The sequence below is a fragment of the Phyllostomus discolor genome, chromosome 2 (assembly GCF_004126475.2).
Source record: "Phyllostomus discolor isolate MPI-MPIP mPhyDis1 chromosome 2, mPhyDis1.pri.v3, whole genome shotgun sequence".
In the NCBI taxonomy this organism is placed as follows: Eukaryota; Metazoa; Chordata; class Mammalia; order Chiroptera; family Phyllostomidae; genus Phyllostomus; species Phyllostomus discolor.
In genome coordinates, this window is record NC_040904.2 from 8011716 (window position 1) to 8033068 (window position 21353).

Here is a 21353-nt window from a genome sequence, read left to right on the forward strand (position 1 = left end):
CATTTAGGGCTATAAATGTCCCTCTTTGCGTTGCTGGAGCGGTGTCCCACCAACTTTGATAAGTGCACTTTGATTTTAATTCAGTTCACTGTATTTTGTATTGTTTTCGAAGACCCCCTCTCTGGCTCATGGATTGTTTAGAAGTGGGTCGTTTGGATCCCAAGTCTTCAGTGGTTTTCCTATGACCTTTCTGTTACTCGTTTCTCATTTGATCCCATTTGGACCTGAGAATACACTCTGTATAATTTCAAGCCTTTTCCATTGGTTCAGGTTTGTTTTATGACCCAGGATATGGTCTATCTTGGTGTATATTCCAAGAACATTGGAAAATGACATGTATTTGCCTGTTAGCAGATGGAGCGTTCTGTAAGTAATGACTGGGTCGGTGGGGTTGTTGAGTTCCTCTACATCCTTGCTGATTTTCCGTCTCGTTGTTCTAGGATTCCCGTGACAGAGGTGTTGCAGTGTCCAACCGTAATGGGGGGTTATCGGCTTCTCTTTTCTGTTCCATCAGATTTTGCTTCACATATTTCATAGCTCTGTTGTTTGGTTCATACAGGGTGGGGTAGGAGTCGATTTACAATTGTTCATGTGGAAAATAATACAATCATTAATAAATAGTAGCACAAGAATAAACTGTCTCATGCACTCACAACCGTAAAACTACTTTTGCCCCGCCCCGTATTTAGGATCGCTACGTCTTCGTGGTGGGTTGGCCTTCTTGTGTAATGTTCTACCTCTGAGACATCTTCCCCCGGAAGTCTGCTTTACCTGGTGTTAATATAGGGAGCGACTCCTGATTTCTTCTGATTAATGTTCGCATGGTCTATCATGTTCATATTTTTGCTTTCATGCTGCCAATGTCATTGCATTGGAAGTGAATTTCTTCTGTGTGAACTGTTCGCTGCCCTGAGCCCGCCTACGGAGCAGACTAGTGTGTCCGCCCATTTACACTCTATCCCGTCCCAGAGGCTTCCTGCGCTGTTTTCTCCCACCTCCCCAGGCTACCGCCAGTGGGTTTCAGGGACCCCCTCGTGTCTTCCCCTCTGACTCTGATGTATAAAGTGAGTTTATAAGGTAAAACTCATTTCCCAGGGCATTTCCTCAATCCGTCGAGATGTTGCTTCCTGGCAATTGCCATCAGTTTCATTCAAATGAACTCATAAAAATTCTCTACAGGTTTGGATGTTTCTTCTGTTTAAGTGTGAGAAGGAGGCCTCCAGTAATTTTCCAGTGTCTGTCTCTGAGACTTCTGTCCTCATCTTCAGCTTTGAAGGTCCTCTCAATGCCAGACGTTATTTCCTCTTTGTTCCTTTGTAGAAATACTTTCTTAGATCTTTCATGCCATTGGCTAATGGAAGAAAACAGAAATAATCTGTTTGCAATACTTACTTTGCCTCTTCCTAACTTAGTTTATGAACTAGCTAGTCTCTTGCACTTCTCTTTCCCCATAAACATCTCTCATTAATCTTGTCTCTTCATCTCAGCCACTGGGCACTTCCCCTCTTGCTTCCCCAACTCTCGTCTTGCAGCCCCGCCTCCGCCCCGACCTCCTGGCAGGCTGGGGAGGGAGGGGCCCCTAAAGGGTACGATAGGGTAGGGACATCTGGGCATTGGAGACAGAACACCATGGTAGTCAGGCCAACAGCAGGATCCTCAAACCAGAGACCGAGTCCTCAGGGTGCCCCAGCTCCCCTTCATTTCCCAGCCTCACTGGCTGGGCGTCTGCAGAGATAAAGTGGACACACTGTGAAAATGGACCTTGGGGGATACAGTGCAAAGCAGGCAATTGAAACTCCGTAACTATAAGGGAAGTGAATGTGGACAGCTGCTGATGGAGTGCACGCACCTGCCTGCGCAGGGAGGCCTGTCCTTAGGAATGACGGGAGTGGCCCCGGGAGAGCTTGCTCATTAGCGAGGAGAGAGTACCCCGAACAGGCATTCAGTGGTACCCCCAAGCTTCACAAGGGACACTGAGAAAGCGGAACTTGTGCAGAGAAGGGTGAGCAAGAAGAAAGGGCGTCTCTGTGAAACAAGGCTGGAGTGACAAGGGATGTTTAGGTCATGGAAGCAAAGGCCTCCAGACAAATATGGCGCCGGGATTGGTTAGCTCCAGGCCTGCTGTGCGGAGGAGCGGCTAACTGACTCTGTGACCGTGGAACCCGGAGCACTGGGGGTGACGGAACTTGATTAGTGACAGGAACTGCTTGCTAACAATGACAACTACTTAATCCTGGAGGAGGCTGCTGGTTGAGGCAGGAGGTGCCTCCCCATTGGAACTTCTCAAGCCCTGCCCACCCCCCCACCTTCCTCACCCCCTCTATCCTCTCCACCCCTCACCCCTGTCAGTGATGTCTTACCAGAAATACCTACTGGGGCTGGGTTCTGGGAGGGACAGTCCTGGGACAAGCGCCTCTTGTGTTTACATGCCTAGCACCCACACTTCTTCTCAGAGTGCCCTGAAATGGCCTTGGCGAAGCACCCATGTGCCAATCTCTCTGCATGGTTCTGTTGGGACTGACTTTCCCCTTGGCCTGTTGGCCTGTTGGCCCGTTGGGCACATGTGACTCATGCCAGGCCACTCGCTGTTTGGCAAGCCCCTGGGCACAGTGGCTGGCTGCCAGCTGATAGGATGCAAGCGTGGACCTGTTGCCAGGGTGGGGTGGAGACGGCCAAGCCGAGGGCGAAGCCAGCAGACAGACAGCAGAGCCATGGAGAGTGCTGCAGACCAGGGGCCGAGGATATGGAACGGGGGCTGAGCCCTGGCAGGCCTGAAGTCCGTGCACCTGGAAACTGGGATTTCCATCCTTCACAACCAGGAGTCCCGATACAAATGTCATATATCTGACCTACTCTACCATTTGTTTATCCCCTAAGTTGGCACGAGAGGGTAACATTCGTGAGGATTAGAATTCGAGTGTTTGCTGTGTGCCACGCATGGTGGGAAGGGCTTGATGTGCACTGTTTCCCGTGGCGCTGAGCTTATTATTACCACAACATACAGATGCAGAAAGGAAGAAAGGGCATCTCTGTGGAACGAGGCCGGAGGGACCAGGGATGATACGGATGAAGGCTCTTTCAGGGGCCTGGAACCGAAAAGCCAGCAGCTCAAGGCACACCAACAGGGAATCACTTTCACTCCCTTCCCTCTGGGGTTTCATCCTCAGGCTCTGCTCCCTGTCCCCTTGGCCATTTCCAGGAGCCCGGCATGCAAACATCACCTCACACCTCTGGTTCCTGACCACTTAAAGCTACAAATCACGTTGCATAGAACTGGGGTGGGAGAGGACAGGGGAAATTTCCAGAAGGAATCTCTGGACATGTTCTTAGGAGTGAGACTAGATACTGGACAGAGACTAGATGCCAGCATAACAGGACCACAGTGTCACGCCACTTGTCCTGCCACACAGCTGGCAGTGTTCAGCCAGATTCCCGTAGACGCCCCCTCCCCAGCTGCGTTCCATGTCACCCTCTCCTGCCTTATGTCCCATCTGCCTCTGGAGCAGGGGGTGGCAGCAGGGCGGTCGGCAACTCTGGGCCCCAGAGATGAGGCACCTTGGTGTCTGCTTTTTGGCCTAAACTCTCCCCGCCAAGATGTTGTGGGTTTTAATCCTCTTTCCAGAACATTCAGAGGTTGTCAGCTTCCCTGTTCAGTATATTTAGGGCACCACACGGCCTCCTGGGCCTGGCACGTGGAGAGGGGCACCTGGAAACACAGCAGGCAGATGGGTAGAGGTATTGCATCAACTCCTTCAGTGAAACTCTTTAGACGAAAGCGGAGCTATGTCCCCCTTGAACTCATACACCATAACTCTTTTAATTAGAGGGGAGAATTGGTTGTGGTCATCAGACCTGTGGGTATGAAGTCCACCTGTCCGGTATGAAAAGCTGTAGCCCCTTTTTAGGTGAGAAGACAGGCTCATTCATCTGAGGTGTGGTGGGGAGGGGAGACCCAGGTGCTCTGGAAGTGAAAAGAGATACATTCCTGCGTGCCGTCCCAACATGAAAACTACGGAACAAAAAAACTTTAGCCTCTGAGACTGGGAGTAAAAAATGCCTTCCCACCTGGTCCCGTTTGTATATAATAAGAGCTTTAGCAGATGCCAGGCCATCTGATATTCCAGTCTGGGGCCAAACGAGAGGGTGCCTGGAGTGTCATTCCTTATTCAGTTACCCCTACAGAGCTGTGGGCCAGGTACTGGGCCAGGCAGTGGAAACACCTCTCTGCAAAAGCGAGCCTATTTCTCATCGTGTTGAGGGGCAGGGTCGGGGATGTAGCAGGAGCACAGAGGGCTGGGTCCCTTCACTGAAGTTACCAGCCCTTTGTTACCAGCACTTAGCTCTGCAACTGGCACAACGCATGAATTTGCCTCCGTGTGTGTGTGTGTGTGTGTGTAGGGGTGGGGCGGGTGGTCATCCCGGATACGGAGCTGTGGTGGGGAAGGGGGGGACGGAGAGGTCATCTCGTTTGTCTTCAAGGTCCTACCTGGCAGAGACGTGAGCAAGAGCGAAAAAAGAAAAGAGAAGATCCCCTGTCCCTTCTCCTCCCTCCCAGGACTCCTGAACTCATACATCCGTGCAGGCTTGCAGGTGGCGGTCCTAGAGGGGGACCCGGTCTGTCAGAGCCCTGGGCCGCTGGCTTAGCCCCCGTGAGTTTCCGGATTCGGGGGCTCCGGGGCTGAGTCGGGCTTACAGCGCCTGCGTGGCCCAGGGGCGCAGGCGGCTCTGGGAGTGGATTCGCCAGGGAGCTGGGTCCACTGCCCCCAGCAGGAGCAAAACAAGAGCACGCGCACCTGCCGGCCCCGCCCACCCTGCACAGTAGCCAATGGCAGGGTGTGGGCGGGGCGAGGGCAGGGCTTACGCGGGCGGGGCGAGCCCGGGCACAGCCGGAGCTGGAGCCCGCGCCCGGCGCATTGGCTCTGTCAGGAGCGAGCGCATCCTCGTGCCCGCCGCCGGTCTCTTTCCTCCGTCGCTGTCGCCGCCGCCGCCGCCGCCGCCGCGGCCGCCTAGTCCCCGCCGCTGCTGCCGCCCCCGCCCCCGGGGCATGGCCTGTTTGATGGCCGCTTTCTCGGTCGGCACCGCCATGGTGAGTGAGCGCATCCTACGCCCCCGGGGCTTGGTTCTGTTTTCCTGGAGAGCCAGAAACACACAAAGACCCGCGCCCTCACCTTGACACCTGCCCCTAGGTCCCAGTCTCCCATCGTCCATGCCCTGGCAACCCAGCGCTGTGGGATGCTCCTTGCACCCACCGAGGTCACCGGGAAGGTGGAGGGGCCAGGAGTGGGCTGGAGGCGGCCAGCACCCCAGCAAGTGAACAGATGGCCTTGACCTCGTCTGCTTCTGTCTGAGGGGCATGGGGCCCGAGGACCCGGAGTGCACGGGGGAGGGCCCCATCTCCCGCTGTGGCGCGCGGCCGCGGCTCCTGAAGCCGAGACTTCTCGCGCCACCCTCCGGAGTCCCGGGCATGATCTGGGGGAACAAAAGAAGCCAGAGCCTTGCACTGCCCCTGAGCTCTCCGGGAACTGACGCTCTGGGACCTGCTCGGGAGGGGGCGGCGGAGTCCCGGTGAGGCAGACAAGGGCGAGCCTGAATACCTGCAGGCCACCTCTCTGCACCCTTTAGAGAGACCGGGTGGAGACAGAGGTGCTCTTCTAACGTCTTGGGAGGCACCAGCTCCGCGGGGGGACCACCCGGTGTTGGCGGCTAATGCATGCTAGATGCAGCAAGTGCTGTTCCCAGGGTGGGTCAAAAGTCTCCTCTTGCTCATTTATAATAGCTCCATAAGCTCACAGTAGGGCAAAACAAACAAATTAACCATCTGCCCACCCATGCTAGGGCCTTTCGTTTATTTCTATGCCTAGCGAGCCGGCATTGCAGTTAGGTACTTATGCACTAGATTTCAGGTCATCTAAAGTACAGATTGAGCATATTACGTATTCCAACCCATATTGCTCTCCCCATCCATCCCTCTTTCTATCCTTCGTCTATGTATTTACTATCCTGCTAGTTCCTTCCCATAGGCTGTGAGCCCACAGAGCATAGCGGCACCAATTTGTCACCTCCACCCCTCGCCTTATTTCATTTTTAGCATCCTGTATTGAAGTCAGCAGGGCTCAGCAGTATTTGACCGACAGTTACCTCTTGCCTTAAGCTCAAGAGGAAAAAAAAAAGTAGCCGGGTTTCTGCGCATGCTCTGCTCTGCCGACTGCATCCTATGATTCCAAACAGGTTACTGTAGAACATACCGCGCCCCGCCAGCTCATTATATAATGATTTTGTGTAAACTGATAGAATGGGGCCACGGGCACGTTAAGGAGGTTGGTAGAGCAGGGGGGAGCCGGGGGACTTACGGGACAGATCTTATCTCTGGGCTTGCTCTGCCTTTATCACTGGGCTTCTTACAGATAAGAAGGCTGGGGGAAAAAAAAAGAAAAAAAAAAAACAGGGAAGGCAATTCCCTCCTCACCACATTTGCTTTGATCTGGTTGGGTATTTTGGTCACACTTGGCAATCCTACCTTTTACATTTGCCTATGTATTTGGGATTCCTAAATTATGCTGGTAATGGAAAATTAAGGAGATTAGTATTGTTAGTTGTAAGTAAAGAAAGTTTCAAGTCTTTTAGGTCCTGGGTAACTCTCGAAGTCCTTTCAGAGCTGCAGGAGTGCCTTACACACGTCGGGAAATAATGAAACAGAATGTTTTGAGGCACAGAGGTTTTTGTGTCAAGATCGTCTTTGTGTTACGTTATGGTCGATGCACAGCCCCAGACGCACGTGTTTGGTTTCAGGGCAATGCCTGGACTTTTTTTTTTTTTTCAGGGAACTTTTTAAAAAATTATTTTCCTCTCTGAAAACCTTGTACTTTTTTTTTAATTAAAAGAGTTCTATTCAAGTCCTAAACAATGAGCCCTGGAGAGCGCCTGAGGATCCTGAGATTGGCCTGGCCGTCTCCCTGGCTCTGGGGTTTGGCCCATGCTACGGGGCCAGGTGTGAGTTTAAAGGGAGCAGTACCACCTGGGTAGTGGGGTCCCTGAGCTGGCAGAAGGGGCGGGCATGGGTTCCCAATGGGATGGTGGTATTTGGGGCTGTGCGAAGCTGGGCTTTGCTTTCAGTGAGGTTGACCTTCTGAGTGACCACCCAAGTAGCATCTGCCCTGCTTAGTCAAAGGTGTGCTATTTGAGTTATTTTTCCGCAGGCAGTGGCCTTGAGAATTCTTGTCTGTACATTTTCCTCTAATGTGCCCGGGGTACCAGGGAAGGGCTGCCTAGGTGGGAACCAAGGCTGGTGTTGATACACCAAAAAGAGAAGTCACAGTGCATGCCAACACCTGGTGCTTGCAAGTTCCTCTTCCTTTTCCTCCTTTCCCCATGATGCTGGTGTGTGTGTGTGTGCGCACGTGTGTGTGTGTGTGTGTGTGTGTGTCTGCATGTGTTTCTATCTCTAACTGTGCTTCCCTGGGTCCGTAGAGGGAGCCAGCCTCACAATGGCCTGGTGGGTGGGTGGGTGGGTGGGTGGGTGGGGGTGGCAGTTGCTGCCTGTTGGAGACCCTCTCCAGCGAAACAGGAATCTCTCCGTGTTAGCGTTCAAACCGAAAGCAGCACCATAGGAAGTATCCCCACCAAGAGCGGGCGGGATTGCTCCAAACAGGAGCTCCCGGGCATTCCACGCCCACGAATGGACCTACTGTTATTTACCGTGTATGATGCAGCACAAACGTGTGTGTGGAGGGGGTGAGGTCCAGATAACGTTTCGCCGAAGTAGGGGAACATACCAGGAAAGGGAACCGGTGGGGAAGGAAGATGTATTTGTTCATTATTAACGAGCTCAGGAGGCCGAGGACAGTGAGCTGTAACCTACATTGCGGGTCTCTCTCATCTAAGGATGTGTTTCCAGAGACTTGGTCTATTTTGGAGTGACAGCCACCGCCTCCCATCACACAGGCTTCCCTGATTTTATTAATTGGGCGAGGCCAGTGGACGCCCACGGAGGAAAGGTGGATCGCGGTGTGCACAGCTTTGGTGTTCATTTATGTGGGCGTGGGGTTGTATGGTTTTCTCTGTTCTGGGGGAGGGGGTTTGTGGCTTTCCCTATAATGGACAGGGTCTGGGATGACCCAGGGTCACCTACAACTTGTCTGTAAAAAGCTACGCACTGTTAAGGATGCTGGCTGGGAGGACAGGGTGCAGACCTGCAAGCCACACAGAGCTGGGCCCCAGCTTGGCTGCTCACCAAACGGGGGTCTCGGGCAGGACGGGCAGTCTCTCTGTGCCTTGGATCCCTCCTCTGAAATGGATGGGGGGGGGGGGTGACAATACCCCCTGCTAGAGTTTGAGAGAGAGTAAGAGGCATACTCTCTTCAGCCTGGAGTTCAAAGGGCACATTGTACTTGCTGAATCAATAGTCATTGTTTACAGTCACTCACCTACTCTGCAGGGGTGTTATTGTCGAATTCTCTAAATAGTGAATACTGGCTCCTCTCTCCGCCTCTCTCACTCTCAGATCAGTGTAGTCACCCAGCTTTGTCCTGCGTGGCCTTGCATGTCCCTCCCGAGCCTCTGCGTGGTCTCATTATAGCTCTGGCCTCGCTGTATTGTAACTAATGGCCCCTATGTTTGCCCGGGGCCTGATCTTGAATGTGAGTTGCTGAGGCCATAGGCCATGTCTGTGTGGCTGAGCACTCGCCCCCAGGGCTTTATTTGGTGCTGAGTTTGTTAAGTGACCAAGTGAGTGAGAGAACAGATAAGCTGAGGGTCTAGAGGGGAAAGTCAGGCCCTCACGGGTCTGGTGCCTGCTGCAGCCCGTAGTGAGCAGGTGGTTGGGGTAATGGCTGCTCGTCCCTGTGTTCGTGGGAAAGGGATGCTGTGGCCTCTCCTGGGCCTCCTCGGGGGTTGGCACCTGTGGTGGACTCTGGGGGAGAGTATGAATGCTCTGTGGCAGCTGGAATGCCGGCCACGGTGGAAGCTGAGGGGACCGCCCCTGGAGAGGAGTTGCGGGACACTCCTGGCCCCCAAACAAACACAGGGTGACTGGGAATTCCAGGTTGGAGCCAAGTCAGCCAGCAGGATGAGGGCTTGGACCCAGATGGTCAGCCCTCTCTCCTGGATGGCATGGTGAGGTGAGAAGGGACCTTGGGGGCCGGGCCTGGGGCTTGGTTTGCCCATGGTTTTCTCCACAACCCCCCACGGCCAGGGTTGGGTGCTTCCGGGGCAGTTACAGAGTCCAAGTGGGTTGTGAGCCTGGGACAGCAGCACGTGACCCAAAGGACAAGATGGGTGGGCGAAGCGAGGGCATCTAATGCCTGCTCTGGGTGCCAGGGCCGAAGTTGCTCCTTTTCTCCCCATCACCCAAAGCCAGGAGTGTGCTGAGCTATGGCAGGGTCTGCTGCCACGTCTTTAAGGGGTCCTGACACAGAAGGCCCAGGGTGAGCAGAGGCTCGGAGGCAGAGGCGGCGGGTCCTGTGGCCGAGTCCCTTGGGAGCCGGAGAGACACCTGTCCTGCCGAGGCCCCGAGGAGCCCCGGTGTTGGGCTAACACAGACCTTCTCTGACTCGCAGAGTGTATGAACCCACTTATGTTTGCACTGGAAACGCTTCACAGGCTCGGTGCCAGCAGCAAAGCAAGCTTAAGTTCGGCAGTTTTATTTTGCACTTTAATTTTTATCCACAGAGTGTTATAGTCAGTGAGCCGGGCGTTGATTTGGTTACGCTTTCCAGAGGTAGGCGATGCCTGAGAGGCGCGTGCCTGCCTGTGTGCGCACGGTGCCCTGTTCTTAAAGGTCAAAGCAACGTTCTCAAACATCACAAGGAGCAGACACCCCTTATGCCCCCATGTGCCCCTCCCTCTGTGCTTTAGACGGTCAAGCCCGCCAAGCCCTCCAAGATTTCCGAGCCCTTCCATACCATGATGGAAAAAATGCCAGCTCTCCAAGGGCACAGTCAGGCGCCCTCGAGAGGACATTCCAATGGGGGAAGGCTTGTTTTGGCCTTGTGAGTTGCTGCTGGGTTGGTAGGAATAGGTATGGGTGATCCACTCACAGGTTTCACTTTGGATTTCTGATTAGGAACAACAATGATCAAAAAGCTATCAGCTCGAAAGCAATGCCTAGCAAAGCTTTGTGGAAAAATAACAGTGTGGCGTTTGTTGTTGCTCTTCAGGACCAGCGGCTGCCCTGCAGTGGGCCCCCAGCCCTACCGCGGTCCCAGGGGCCCGAGGGACCCACGGAGGTTCTCCACGGCCTCTCCCAGCCAGGCTGACCGCCTTCAGTGGTGTGAAGGAGCGTTGCCACAGGCCCACACTTTGGGGCTCTACGGAATGTTCCCCCTTGATTCCAGAGACAGCTAGAGAAAGCACAGCATAACATTTGTCCACCTCAGGGTTCTTCTGAGCTTTGCATATTGATTTGTTTGGGGTTGCCAAGCCATTAGAAAAAGATATTCCTCTCTTTGCATAGATACTTCTGGTTCCTGGCCCATCTGTAGCAGTTCGGTTGACTCCAATGGGAACTGGACAGCCACCGAGTTACAAAACGCTAGGTACTGGCCCGATGCAGCGGAAGGGGCCTCTAAGGGGTTTTTTTGTTTTGTTTTGTTTTGTTTTGTTTTGTTTTATGACTCAGATTCTGGGATCACTTCTGCCCCTCCTTTAACTATAGAGCTTAGAGCAAGTTCAAGTTCCTTAAATCGTCTGTGCCTCAGTTACCTTGTCTGTATAATGGAGAAAAACTATCAATCCTCCTAGCTTTTTCCAGTGCTATGATTAAGTTGTAACAAAAGAGTTGTAAGTGACTTGGAAAACTTACAAGGGAAACACAGGCCGGCTCCCGCAAAACCCAGGGGCTCACACGTGTCCTTGCTCTTGAGAAACGCCGATGAGGTTACAGGAGACAGATGCTAGCAAAGCTCGTTTTAAGTAACACTTTCAACTATGGATTTTTAGTAGCCTTATGTGCCTTTATTGGGATTTTTCACGAGTAGACTGTACACAGAGAATGTTTTATGGTGGCCAGTGTTTCATTCTTTGAAACGACGATTCATTTATTGTGGTTTGTGATGAGGGTTTATGACTCCAAAGGAAGATGGGTTAGATGAGGCTCCTATCTTACAGTAAGCATTGTTTTCCTAGGAGAAAAAGGGACGGCTAGAGAAAACAGATTCCTCCGGGGAAGCTCTCCTCTCTCCCACAGTCAGTCCGTAATTGAAGAAGCCTTGTTATGAATATTCAATGACCTTGAACCCAGTAGCCAGTCTCCTGGGCTCTTTCCCTTGATGTGGCTCATATCCTCTCCTGGTGCTTCCTCCCCGCGTTTTCTAGAATGCCAGCAGTTACACTGCAGCGATGACGGAGCCCAAGTCGGTGTGCGTCTCGGTGGACGAGGTGGTCTCCGGCAACCTGGAGACCACCGAGAAGGACCTGCTCAACGGGCACCTGAAAAAAGTGGACAACAACCTCACGGAGGCCCAGCGGTTGTCCTCCTTGCCTCGGAGGGCGGCTGTCAACATTGAATTCAAGGACCTTTCGTATTCCGTTCCGGAGGGACCGTGGTGGAGGAAAAAAGGTAGGGAGGGCGGCCGCTGTGGGTGTGAGAGGGACCGTGGAAGGAAGCAACCAACGGGTCATCTGTGGAAATCTGGGTCTGAAACTGGGAGGCTGAGTCTGCCCACTCTGTCCCTGCCACGGCTGATTGACGTGGCTACTCTGTGCCTGGGTTTATTCTCGCCTATACTACGAACAGGTGGATAGATGATTCAAGACTTGGGGTGGCTCTTACCTTCTAATCGAGTGCAGAGAATTTACTAAGATTGGCCACATCTTTGTGGCTGGTTTTGGGAGCGCACTCAGCGGGTCCTCCTTCCTGAGGCTGTTTCAGGTAGGCTGTCAAGACGGGACAATTTTTCACTGTTTCGGAGCAGAATGGAAGACAGGTGCTCGCTCCCAGGTTTGAAGTGTTCAGAGGTAGCCGGCAACTTCGCAGGCCCTCTCTCCAAAGCAGTCATTTATGTTGGAGGATCTTGAAAGGACTCGCGTGGGTGGTGTTGATGGGATATTTTAAAAAATAAACTATTGGCCAATGAACCATAGAAATAAAAGTAGGAGAGAGAGGGAGGATGGAAGCCGGGAGGTCTCTGGACAGCCACAGGCCAGGAGTTTGCCGCCAGCGTTTTGCTCACTGGCTGAACTAACATCTGATGGTGTTTTTGAGTTTTCTTAGCAACCTGGGTGTTCCTTGGCCAACTCCAGGTTTGTGAAGTGTGTGGGGTCAGTGCCGCCGGGGTTGGTATTGCTGACCCATGTCTTCCTGTGGCGCTTACTCCTCATCGCCCTCGGCTCCGTGCGCCCGTCACCCACCAGCCTCTCGGGTGGGGGACCCATGGGAGAGGATACGTTGAGACAGTGGTCCCTAGTTTCTAACAAGTCACTTGAAACATCTTGAAAATCTATGAGGAATGTGGAACAACGGAAGAGACTCGCATACCACTGAAACACTAATTCTTTTTTAGAATACCTAACTTGAATCTAGATTTGAGCCCTTTTAATTTTTGAAAAAGATCCACCAAAACGTACTTTTTCATTTTTTTACTTTTCTTTTTCTCCTCTCTCCTACCTCCCTTTTGTTCTCCTACTTTCTGGAAGCTAAGCCGCCGAGGCCGTGGGCCCGGGCACTCTGGACTTCTCGGTAACCAGGATTTTAGAACCTGGACTGGCTGGTCCCTGGGGCCTGCCAGCCACGCTGGTTGTTGGACGACTTTACGTCCGTTTGCACAACCAGGAACGGATCCCAAACCTGGTTGTGTAGCGTTATCTGACACATTTTCATGGTGTCCAGCCTGTTCTGTTAAGAAATTCTGTGACAGGCTCCACGCTGGGCTCATTCATTTGTGCCTGCTGAAATGTCAACATAGGGTTCAGCCTTTTCCTCCTGAACTTGATTAAAAAAAGATTTTTACCAAAAAAATGCACCAAGGGACCAGGAGGGCCTTGGTATGTTTGGCTCGTCTTGTCTACGCAGACGAACCCGTGAGCAGCCTGGGTCAGGTTCCGTCCGTCTGATACATGTGGCCTTAGGAATGTCGCCCGCATGGTTGGAGATGCTTGGATGGCTCTTGTTTAAAGTGAAGATAGCTCACAACGCAGAAGTGCAAACATTTGAAAACTGCGGTGGTATCTTGGTCTGAAATCCAGTGCAGCGGGCAGGTGCTCAACCATTGTCTGTAAGTGAAGAATAGCATTTCCTAGTCAGGTGTGTGGCTCGTCTACCCTGTATTTTCTCAATGTTAGAACGAGTCACACTGATTGTCCAACTTAGCCAAAGATGATGGCATCCTAACCAGTAAGGGAGGGGCCGCCACTTGCAAGTTCAGCTGGGGTGGCTACCAGATAGACGCTTGCCCTGTAGTAACCCCTGCTGGCTCAGGGTGGGAGGAGGGGGAGGTGGAGGAGGAAGTGAGCCCAGAGGGACCTGCCCATGAGTCAGAGATGGTTAGGGCCAGAGGAAGCTAGGCAGGATGGGGCTTCTGTGTCCCGGTGGCTGGTTGTGGACACGCGAGGCCCAGTTTCTGGCTTCCTCCCAGGCCCCCTCCTCAGCGGCAGCTCCTGTGTCTTCTTCACGCCACCCGTCCTTCCCCAGCCTTTGTTGGTGGTGCCCTGCAACTCAGACTTCAGGTGGTTTTTCACTCCAGCATAAATTCCGGGTGTGACATTATTGTCCGCCTTCTCACTGTATAGAAAGGAACCAAAGTGGTTAAGGCTTGCCCATGCATGTGAGCCAGCCAGGCAGGCCTGCGACTCAGGGGAGGGGGGGTTCCTAACGCTGCAGTCTGACTGGGTGCCTGTGCCCTGCCCGGCACGGGGCCTCGGGGTGCCAGCGTCCCTGCAGCGCTCCTTCTCCAGGCTTGATGCCTGTGGAGCCGGCTCTGCTGCTGCCTGCGGGATTGGTCACCCTGTGAGGCTGGAGGCTGCACCCAGAGAATCTCCTGAAAGCGGGGAATCAGCGCCCAGGTGCATCTCAGTGTTCACTGCGTCCTCATCCCCAGCAGGCTCTGAAGTGCTACCTCTCCAGTGAGCTAGTGACTTGGGGACCGTGTTTCCCCAACCTAGAGCCGCCTCCAGGATGAACAGTACAAGTCAGCATTTAGTCTGGACCCGGGCAGGGGCTCGTACCTGTGAATCCCACCTGCACCTTTCCCACCGGTCCACTGCCCTCCTGTCGGCCTCCCAGCCACTCCTCGGGTCCGGCTCCTTGCCCTTGATGTGGCCTTTCCCGCTTTGTCCTTCCCATTGCTGGTGACTGTCTCCATCCCCAGCAGCGATGAGGGTAAGCTGGGAAGTCAGATCCCAGCTTCTCTCTCATCCCCCTTTTCTCTACGTGGCCGTTGTGTGTTTGGCCTCCCCTCGGTGTGACACCCGGGGTGACCGGCCTTTGGGGCAGGAGCTCTTTCTCTCACCTCTCTCACCGTATCGGTTTTGCTGTCCCTATCGAGTTGATTGTTTTTAATTCTTTAAATTCAACTTTGCATGTGGAGCTCATTGCAATGACCACACCAGGGTTGGGTGGCAGGGCATCCCGCAGGGCGTGGGCATCTCTGACATGACAGCTGCAGGGCCTGGTTGCGTAGCAAAGGGAGCGGACCCCAGAGCACACGTGATTGCTCAAGGTCAGAGTCCACGCTGGGCTCTGGCTGTCTGCCTCCCGGTCCAGTCTCTTCCATCGCAAAGACACTGGACGGCTCCGGTAAATCCCGGGAGAGTCCTTTTCTCACACGGCGTCAGCCATGAAATTAGCACCGTAGCCATGCCACTGTGACACCAACTCAGCTAGAACGCTGCAGCGAAGCCTGCATTGTGATTAGAGTATTCTTTAAAACTCCTACATAATTATCTTAAAGAAAGAAGATAGAGAATGAGAACGCCACAATCCTCGGAACAAAGGCGTGAGTGATCGATGGCGGCGTTGAGGAAGGGGAGGCCAAGCGCTGGGTCTCGAACGTTCTGGAGCTCGACGATTGCCAGGCGTTGAACAAAACATCTTGTATTTTCAATTGCAGTCGCATTGTCTCCGTATGATTAATGATGTCTTGGGAGGAAAGACTTGATCATGTAATAGATTCCTAGTAGAGAGCGTAATTATGAAAGGAACTGTTCCCACGAGAGAAAAAGTGCACCCCGAGGGTGATTTCACCGGCTTCTGACACAGTAATGAGTTTCCCTCAAGGAATTCACTCCTGTAGCCCAAGTTGATGGGACAGAAGATTCGGGACAGTACGGACTTTCACGGGGGCACAGCAGCTACTGAGTCAGGGGACGCACCTGAGCAGTCCAGGTGGGCCGCCCTCACGGAGCTCTCAGGGTGACCTACCTGGGGAAGCAGAAGCTGCTTCCTGCAGCGGGACGCTGTTGGTACACAAGGGACCCCAGGCTGAGAAGAGAGTCCCCGTCCAGATGCTCTGGGATGAAGATGTGGGCGGTCACGAGGATATCTGCCCCTGAAATGCACTTCCCGGGTTTCGGGGAAGTGCGGGGGTCTCCATCCATGCAGGGGTCTCCATCCGTGCGGGGGTTTCCATCCGTGCGGGGGTCTCCATCCGTGCGGGGGTTTCGGGGAAGTGCGGGGGTCTCATCCGTGCGGGGGTCTCCATTTTTCTTAGGATGCGACTGGTCATATCGCACGAGTGGAGCGCTTGGGGTCCTCTGGATAGTGCTTAACCCCCCCGGCCCCAGCCCCCCCCAAAAAGCGCAGCACTTTCCATTTGTGAAATTAAAGCAGGTCCACTTGGCTCAGGGGCCAATGCCGCCCTTCGTACCCATGGAATACATGAGGCTCAGAGGCGCATCCCAGGTCACAGGAGGACAGATGGTGGTGGGACTTGAGAGCTGGCCTGTGGGATCTGAGGCTAAGACGCAACAAGGAACCCGCTGTGCAGCTGACCCTGAGGTGGGCCCACCACTGGACCACCGTAGCACAGGTGGGCCTCGCCCCATTTCACGAAACTGTCAGTGACCGGCCTGCACAATTCTGACTGATTTTCCTTTTAATGGACCTGCTTGGATGTCAGTCACCTCTGCCATTCATAAGGAAATCCCCTAGTCCTTGGGGCGGTCTCTAGCTGTCCCGTCCCGTCCCCAGGGAGGTAAGGCTAAGGCAGAAGCACGGTGTGGCATGCTTTCCCATAAACAGGTGACATGATTCTTAGAAATTAAATACCCCTCCCAGGATTACGCTGCGATGAAGTTCAGGCTGAGAACAAAAGTAATCTCATCTGGGGCTTTAGCACGTTCTTTGCTGTTCCCTCAGCCCGGCTGCTGTCTCAACAGGGTCACACTCCAGCGGGATGAAATAGCAGTTCCTGCTTTGAAATCCGACCCCCCAGCCTCCTCCTTGCCAACTGCCAGGAAGGAGTTAAACAATCGGGGCCGCTCCAGCTTATCTGTATTGGTTTGCTTCTAAGCTATACAAATGCATTTCAACACCCTTCTCGAATTCGTTTGCTTTCTCTTAATTTCCGTAACTATCTCCCAAGGCCTGTAATGACAGGCTGGTTAAAATGAGTGGAATGTGCCTTTAATAAATTCCTTTAAGGAATTCCATGAAGGGAAGACCGGAGCCTAACCAAGTGTTAGGTGACTTGATCCAGCTCACTGGGGCAGGGATGGGAAGGGCAGCTAGTTACAGGAGATGGGGAGGGGGGGCGCGGGGGAGGGGGCTGCGGAAATCCCGGTGTGGCAAAGGGTTTTGTGGGGGGAGGGGCTGTTCAGGTTCAGCGAGGATTTCTGCTGCCCCAGCAAGAATAGATGGATTACTCTTGTTTCTTGGGATCCATCATGCTAAGGTGGGTTTTCTTTTGTGTGCAGAAGGAAATTGCTTTTAAGTACTCTGCCTTTGTCCTTATTGGAGGCTATAGCCTTTTATAGTCTTTTCAAAGACTACAGTCTTTAGACTGTGTAGCCAAACATAGACTCTTATTTGGTGCAGTTTGGTGAGCCTAGACCTTGCTGCCTACAAGGGCGCCTCGCTTGAGGCTCAGGGGTAATACATGGGGACACATGGAGAGCCTCTCCCCTCCCCGCTGGGGCCAGTTCTCAGGTTCTCAGCTCTCCATGGCTCCCCATGGCAGGCAGGCAGGCAGGCAGGCAGGACACCCGCTCAGGGAGGGCCCTTTGGTGGTGGGTCATCCGGAATAGTTGTGATTGTTTACCTTAGAGGCTCCGAAAGAGGCTTCGAAAAACTGCTGAGGGTGGGCCAACGTTGGCGGCACGCTCACGGCCAATGAATGTAGAGCGACTGTGTACGAAACCAAAGGGTGTGCAAGTTTATAGGGAGAACGTGTACACAAGGAGTCTAGATGCTTCCCTACTGCAGCCAACACACGCTCCCTCTCTGAGCACGCGGCAGGGAAGCCGAACCATCATCCCCCCGGGCCCTGGCACCTGCTGCGTGCCACTGTCCGGCTCCACACCCCGTGGAAATGGCTCAGGCGGCTCCACCCACAGGGGCCTGGAGGTCTCCTTTGCTCCTTTGCTTCAGTGTCTGGCCACCTGTGTCACCTTCGGATTGGCAGGTTCTTTATTTGGGTCACACTCCCTCACTTTCCCAGAGAGTGGGCCTGTCCCTGAGCCATCGGGCCTCTTCAGGGTGACTTTGCAGGCCTTGCTCTGCGCAGTGGAGGGCCGATGTCACTATGTCACCTTCTGAGGACATTCTTGCCACACTTGCTGGGTGGGTACCCTCCTGTCTCCTTTGAAAACCTCAAATACGCTTGTCTCTTGCAAACTTCACATTCTCGAACTGCAGTCCTCCCTTACAAACCAGCACCTAATCTGCCAAGGCCAAGAAATAACCCAAGGTGACATTTCGCTAAACATGAAACCATCTCTTTTGTTTATAAATTGGCAGGAAAAAAAGTGTTTAGTAACCATACACCTGCTCCTTTTGAGTTCAGTTCTAGAATCAACAGATTTGCTTATTTAAGAAACAAAGGTACCACATGGGTCAGATTAAACTGTTTAGAAAGAAGACACCGTACAAATTAGGGGTGTGTAGAATGGGGGTGATTCTCTATCAAACCCATGCTGATGAAGTTCCAGAACCTTCAGAGGAAAGCTTACCTTCAAATGAAATATATCAGACACAAATTTTGTGCTGCCCATAATATGAACGAAGCCTGCAAGAGGAGTGTGTAGCGTCGAGGACAGAGGCTGGTGCACCTGCGGAGTCTGGTCTGACAGCTGTCATCAGTTTCACTTCTCCCTCTGTCAGCTGCGATGTTGTCGGTCACTCACCCTTCTGCTCTGTAGGGTAAGTGGCATTCGGTGTCAAAATTAAGACACACCAGACTGACTTCAAGATTGATTATATCCAACTGAAACCTATATTTAGAATCTGACTCTTGGAGTGCAAAGGGGACTCAGAGCTAGCTCCCTTGGCCTGACCTCTCACCCAAGGAGTAGTCCTTCTTGCCCCACCCCCGACAGTGGGTGGCCAGCCTCCGTCTGAGTACCTCTAGGAACCAGGGCCTGACACTTCCCCGGGCAGCCAGGCCCGTGTTTGCACAATCGGAATTCTTAGAAAAGGCTTCTGTCTGTCGAGGTGAAATCTGAATTCGAGTCATGTTCACGAGTTGATGCAGGGTCTACTTTTTGGAACTCTGCAGAATGGACCTCGGTCTTGGTCTTGAGTGAGCTCGTAAGTTGAAGGGAGGGAGCCTGACCAAGTGTAAGACAGTAACCAAGTGTGTCAAGAGCCGGAGCTACCTGGAAAGGATGCCATAAGGAGCATATGGCCCTTGGAGGAAGTGAGGCCCGAGTCCTGCTTTGGGAGCAGGCATCTGCGTGGCACCGGTGGGGGCAGGGTGCGGGGCAGGGGCCCCTGCTGCCTTGTGCTTGTTCTCTGTAAACTGATGAGGGTGGAGCGCCATGGAAGAGCAGATGTGAGTCACGTTTTCTGTTTCATTAGTGACATTCGGGCAGCCCTGTGCACCCAGACAAAAAAGTCCCTGGCCCCATAGCTCGACTGCCTGTCTTGGAAGCGAACTTTTAGCAGGGATTTTGTGGGATTTCTCAGTTGTTATTTCTCTCTTCCCACTTTTTTTGGAAGAGTGCTTATTTTTTAACTAAACATGTTTTTGTTTTGTTTTTACTAAGCAAATGCTGTTAGGTACAGCACATTGCATCATTAAGGCATCATGGGAAAGATATAGGGGCATATCAGTGTGGGCATCTTCCCCGGGAGGGAGTTTTAGGGGGAGGCCGGCCTCGGATTCTGCCCGTAACCTCCAGTGCCGACTACCTGCCTCTCAACAAGCTCCATCGAGGACTCCCCCTTTGTCATGTCACAGGGTCCCTAAAATGAGCTGTGTTAGGTTTACTGTACCCATGACATACATGATCCCAAACCCTGGTGGCAGCAGAAATGCCACAAAAGGCCTCTCCCCCCCCTCCTGAGGAGGGGGTTCCCAGATGCCCTTATGGGCTGTGCGGGGGGAGGGGGGGCGTGGGGGGGAGGAGGAGCACCTCCGCTGGCCTCTCCCTCCTGGATGGGGTTATCGGGCCACCTGTCTTGCATCCCGACTTTCCTTCCAAGGGCATTGAGACCGCCTAGTGTCCAAGGTGCGAATTCGTTCTGGCCTTATTCACCAGCAGGCCTTAGTGAAGCGCGGGCTTTAAATACGGAGCAAAAAACCCCATCTCTTTCCCAGTATGGTGCCACGCTCACCCTGCAGGCCGGGGGAAGGGGCGGGGTGACGCTTGCACTGTCCCTGCCAGGCGGCCGGACACACCGGCTGCGCATCTGGCGGAGGCTGTCTGGGACTTTCATACTCCTTTGGAACCCTAAAACCTCGCAGCTTGGAAAAGAAGAGTACCGCCCGGCCCTCTCGCTGGCACGCAGGTGCGGGCGGGGTGGGAGCGCAGCTGCGCTTGCGCAGTAATGCCCTGCCGGTCGCCGCCGCCGCCGCCGCCGCCTGCGCCGAGGTTACTCTCGGTCAATGCTCGCGGGTAACCTCAGCGGCCAGGGACGATTGGCTGAGCGCCGGGCGCTGTTGCTAAGCGGGGGCAGAGGGTGTGGATCTCCTGGAGTCCCGGTGCTGCGGCCTCCCTGGGGTTGGTCTCTCCTTCCCCTGGGCTGGGGTCGCCCTGTGGACCCCGGGAGTGCAGACCCCGTGATCTATCTCAGGGCCATGGAACACCTGGGCCTTGAAAGTGCCAAAACTTTTCCTGTCGCCTAATTTTACTGCGAAACATGCCTCTAAAGTGGTTCTGAGGGATGGAGATATTTTTAGCAGTATTCGTATTATTTTAAGTATGATTCGTATGATTCTGATGTCTCTCTGAGCATATTTGGGAGACTTCACTGGAATGGAAATAGCACGCAGACACTGGGGCCGTCCTAAGGAAGATGGCTGGTTGGCATCGCAGCTGGTTTCTGTGTCCCCGTAGCTTTCATCGGACTGGGGAGGCTTCACAATTTCCCAGACTTGTATTAATTTTTTAAAAACTTTTCATTACATTTATTGCAGCGACAGTGGTCAATAGGATCGTACAGCTCGGACTTATATTTGCAGCGGCAGGTCTCACCGTGGGGGCAGGCGGGTGGAGCCCGCTCTCCAGGAGACAGACAATGTCTGAATCCACTGCTCTTGTTTCTCTCTGTTTTGGGTTCACGGGGTGGGTGAAGGCAGGAGGGAGGGCCCCTTGGGTTGGGCCGAGCAGGTCGGTCAGGAAGCCACCGGCCCCTGTTCTTGTCCGAGGTCAGGGTTTAAAAATGTCCGGGGTGGCTTTGGAATCCTGGAATTCCCCGCAGGTGTGAGTACTGGGGACCCAGTCAGGAGGCTGGAATCCGGCCGAGAGACAGCCCACGCCCTGCGCTGCCACTCCCACCCTGAGTGTGCGTGTGCGGGTGAGGCGAGGCCAGGTGTGTTTGCTGTGGAATAGTTTTTGGTGACTCCACAGATGGGATAAACATGATTTCTGCCACTCGGGCTGCATTCTAATAATGCCTAGAAGGCGTGGGACCACCCTGGTGGTCCTATACATCACCTCTCCCTGGGACCAGGGCCTTCTCTAGACACCTACCTGGCAGATCTGGTTCCTTTGGGTTTAATTCCTGCGAGTTACAAAAAGTTAAACACCATCATTTATATGCTTTGGGGTTCCCGAATAAATGCAAGTTGCCAGGGGCTGACAATTTTTTTTCATAGTCCTGGGTTTTGCTTGCTTATTTAATTATGGAAAAGACATTTTTATAAACCTATGTGGAGATTATAGTTCTTAAGCAGCTGAGACTCGTTGAGCTGAAGGTGGAATACGGGAAGTTAGTTAGAGGTGGCAGCGGTGGGAAACTCGGACACGATAAGTTCCCTCTG

The 21353-nt window shown here is 53.4% G+C and overlaps 1 protein-coding gene across 2 annotated transcripts in view; it reads left to right on the forward strand.

Annotated features, from left to right (window-relative positions):
• The first annotated feature begins 4905 nt into the window (after positions 1-4905).
• Positions 4906-21353, forward strand: part of ABCG1 (ATP binding cassette subfamily G member 1) — a 49728-nt gene continuing 33280 nt past the window's right edge. The window contains exons 1-2 of one of the 2 annotated variants that reach the window (XM_028504512.2): positions 4906-5086; positions 11311-11554. In XM_028504512.2, the coding sequence (XP_028360313.1) occupies positions 5045-5086; positions 11311-11554 (286 nt within the window). In that variant the 5' untranslated portion in view covers positions 4906-5044. The remainder of the gene's footprint in view (positions 5087-11310; positions 11555-21353) is intronic. The other variant, XM_028504513.2, reaches the window with a different exon arrangement.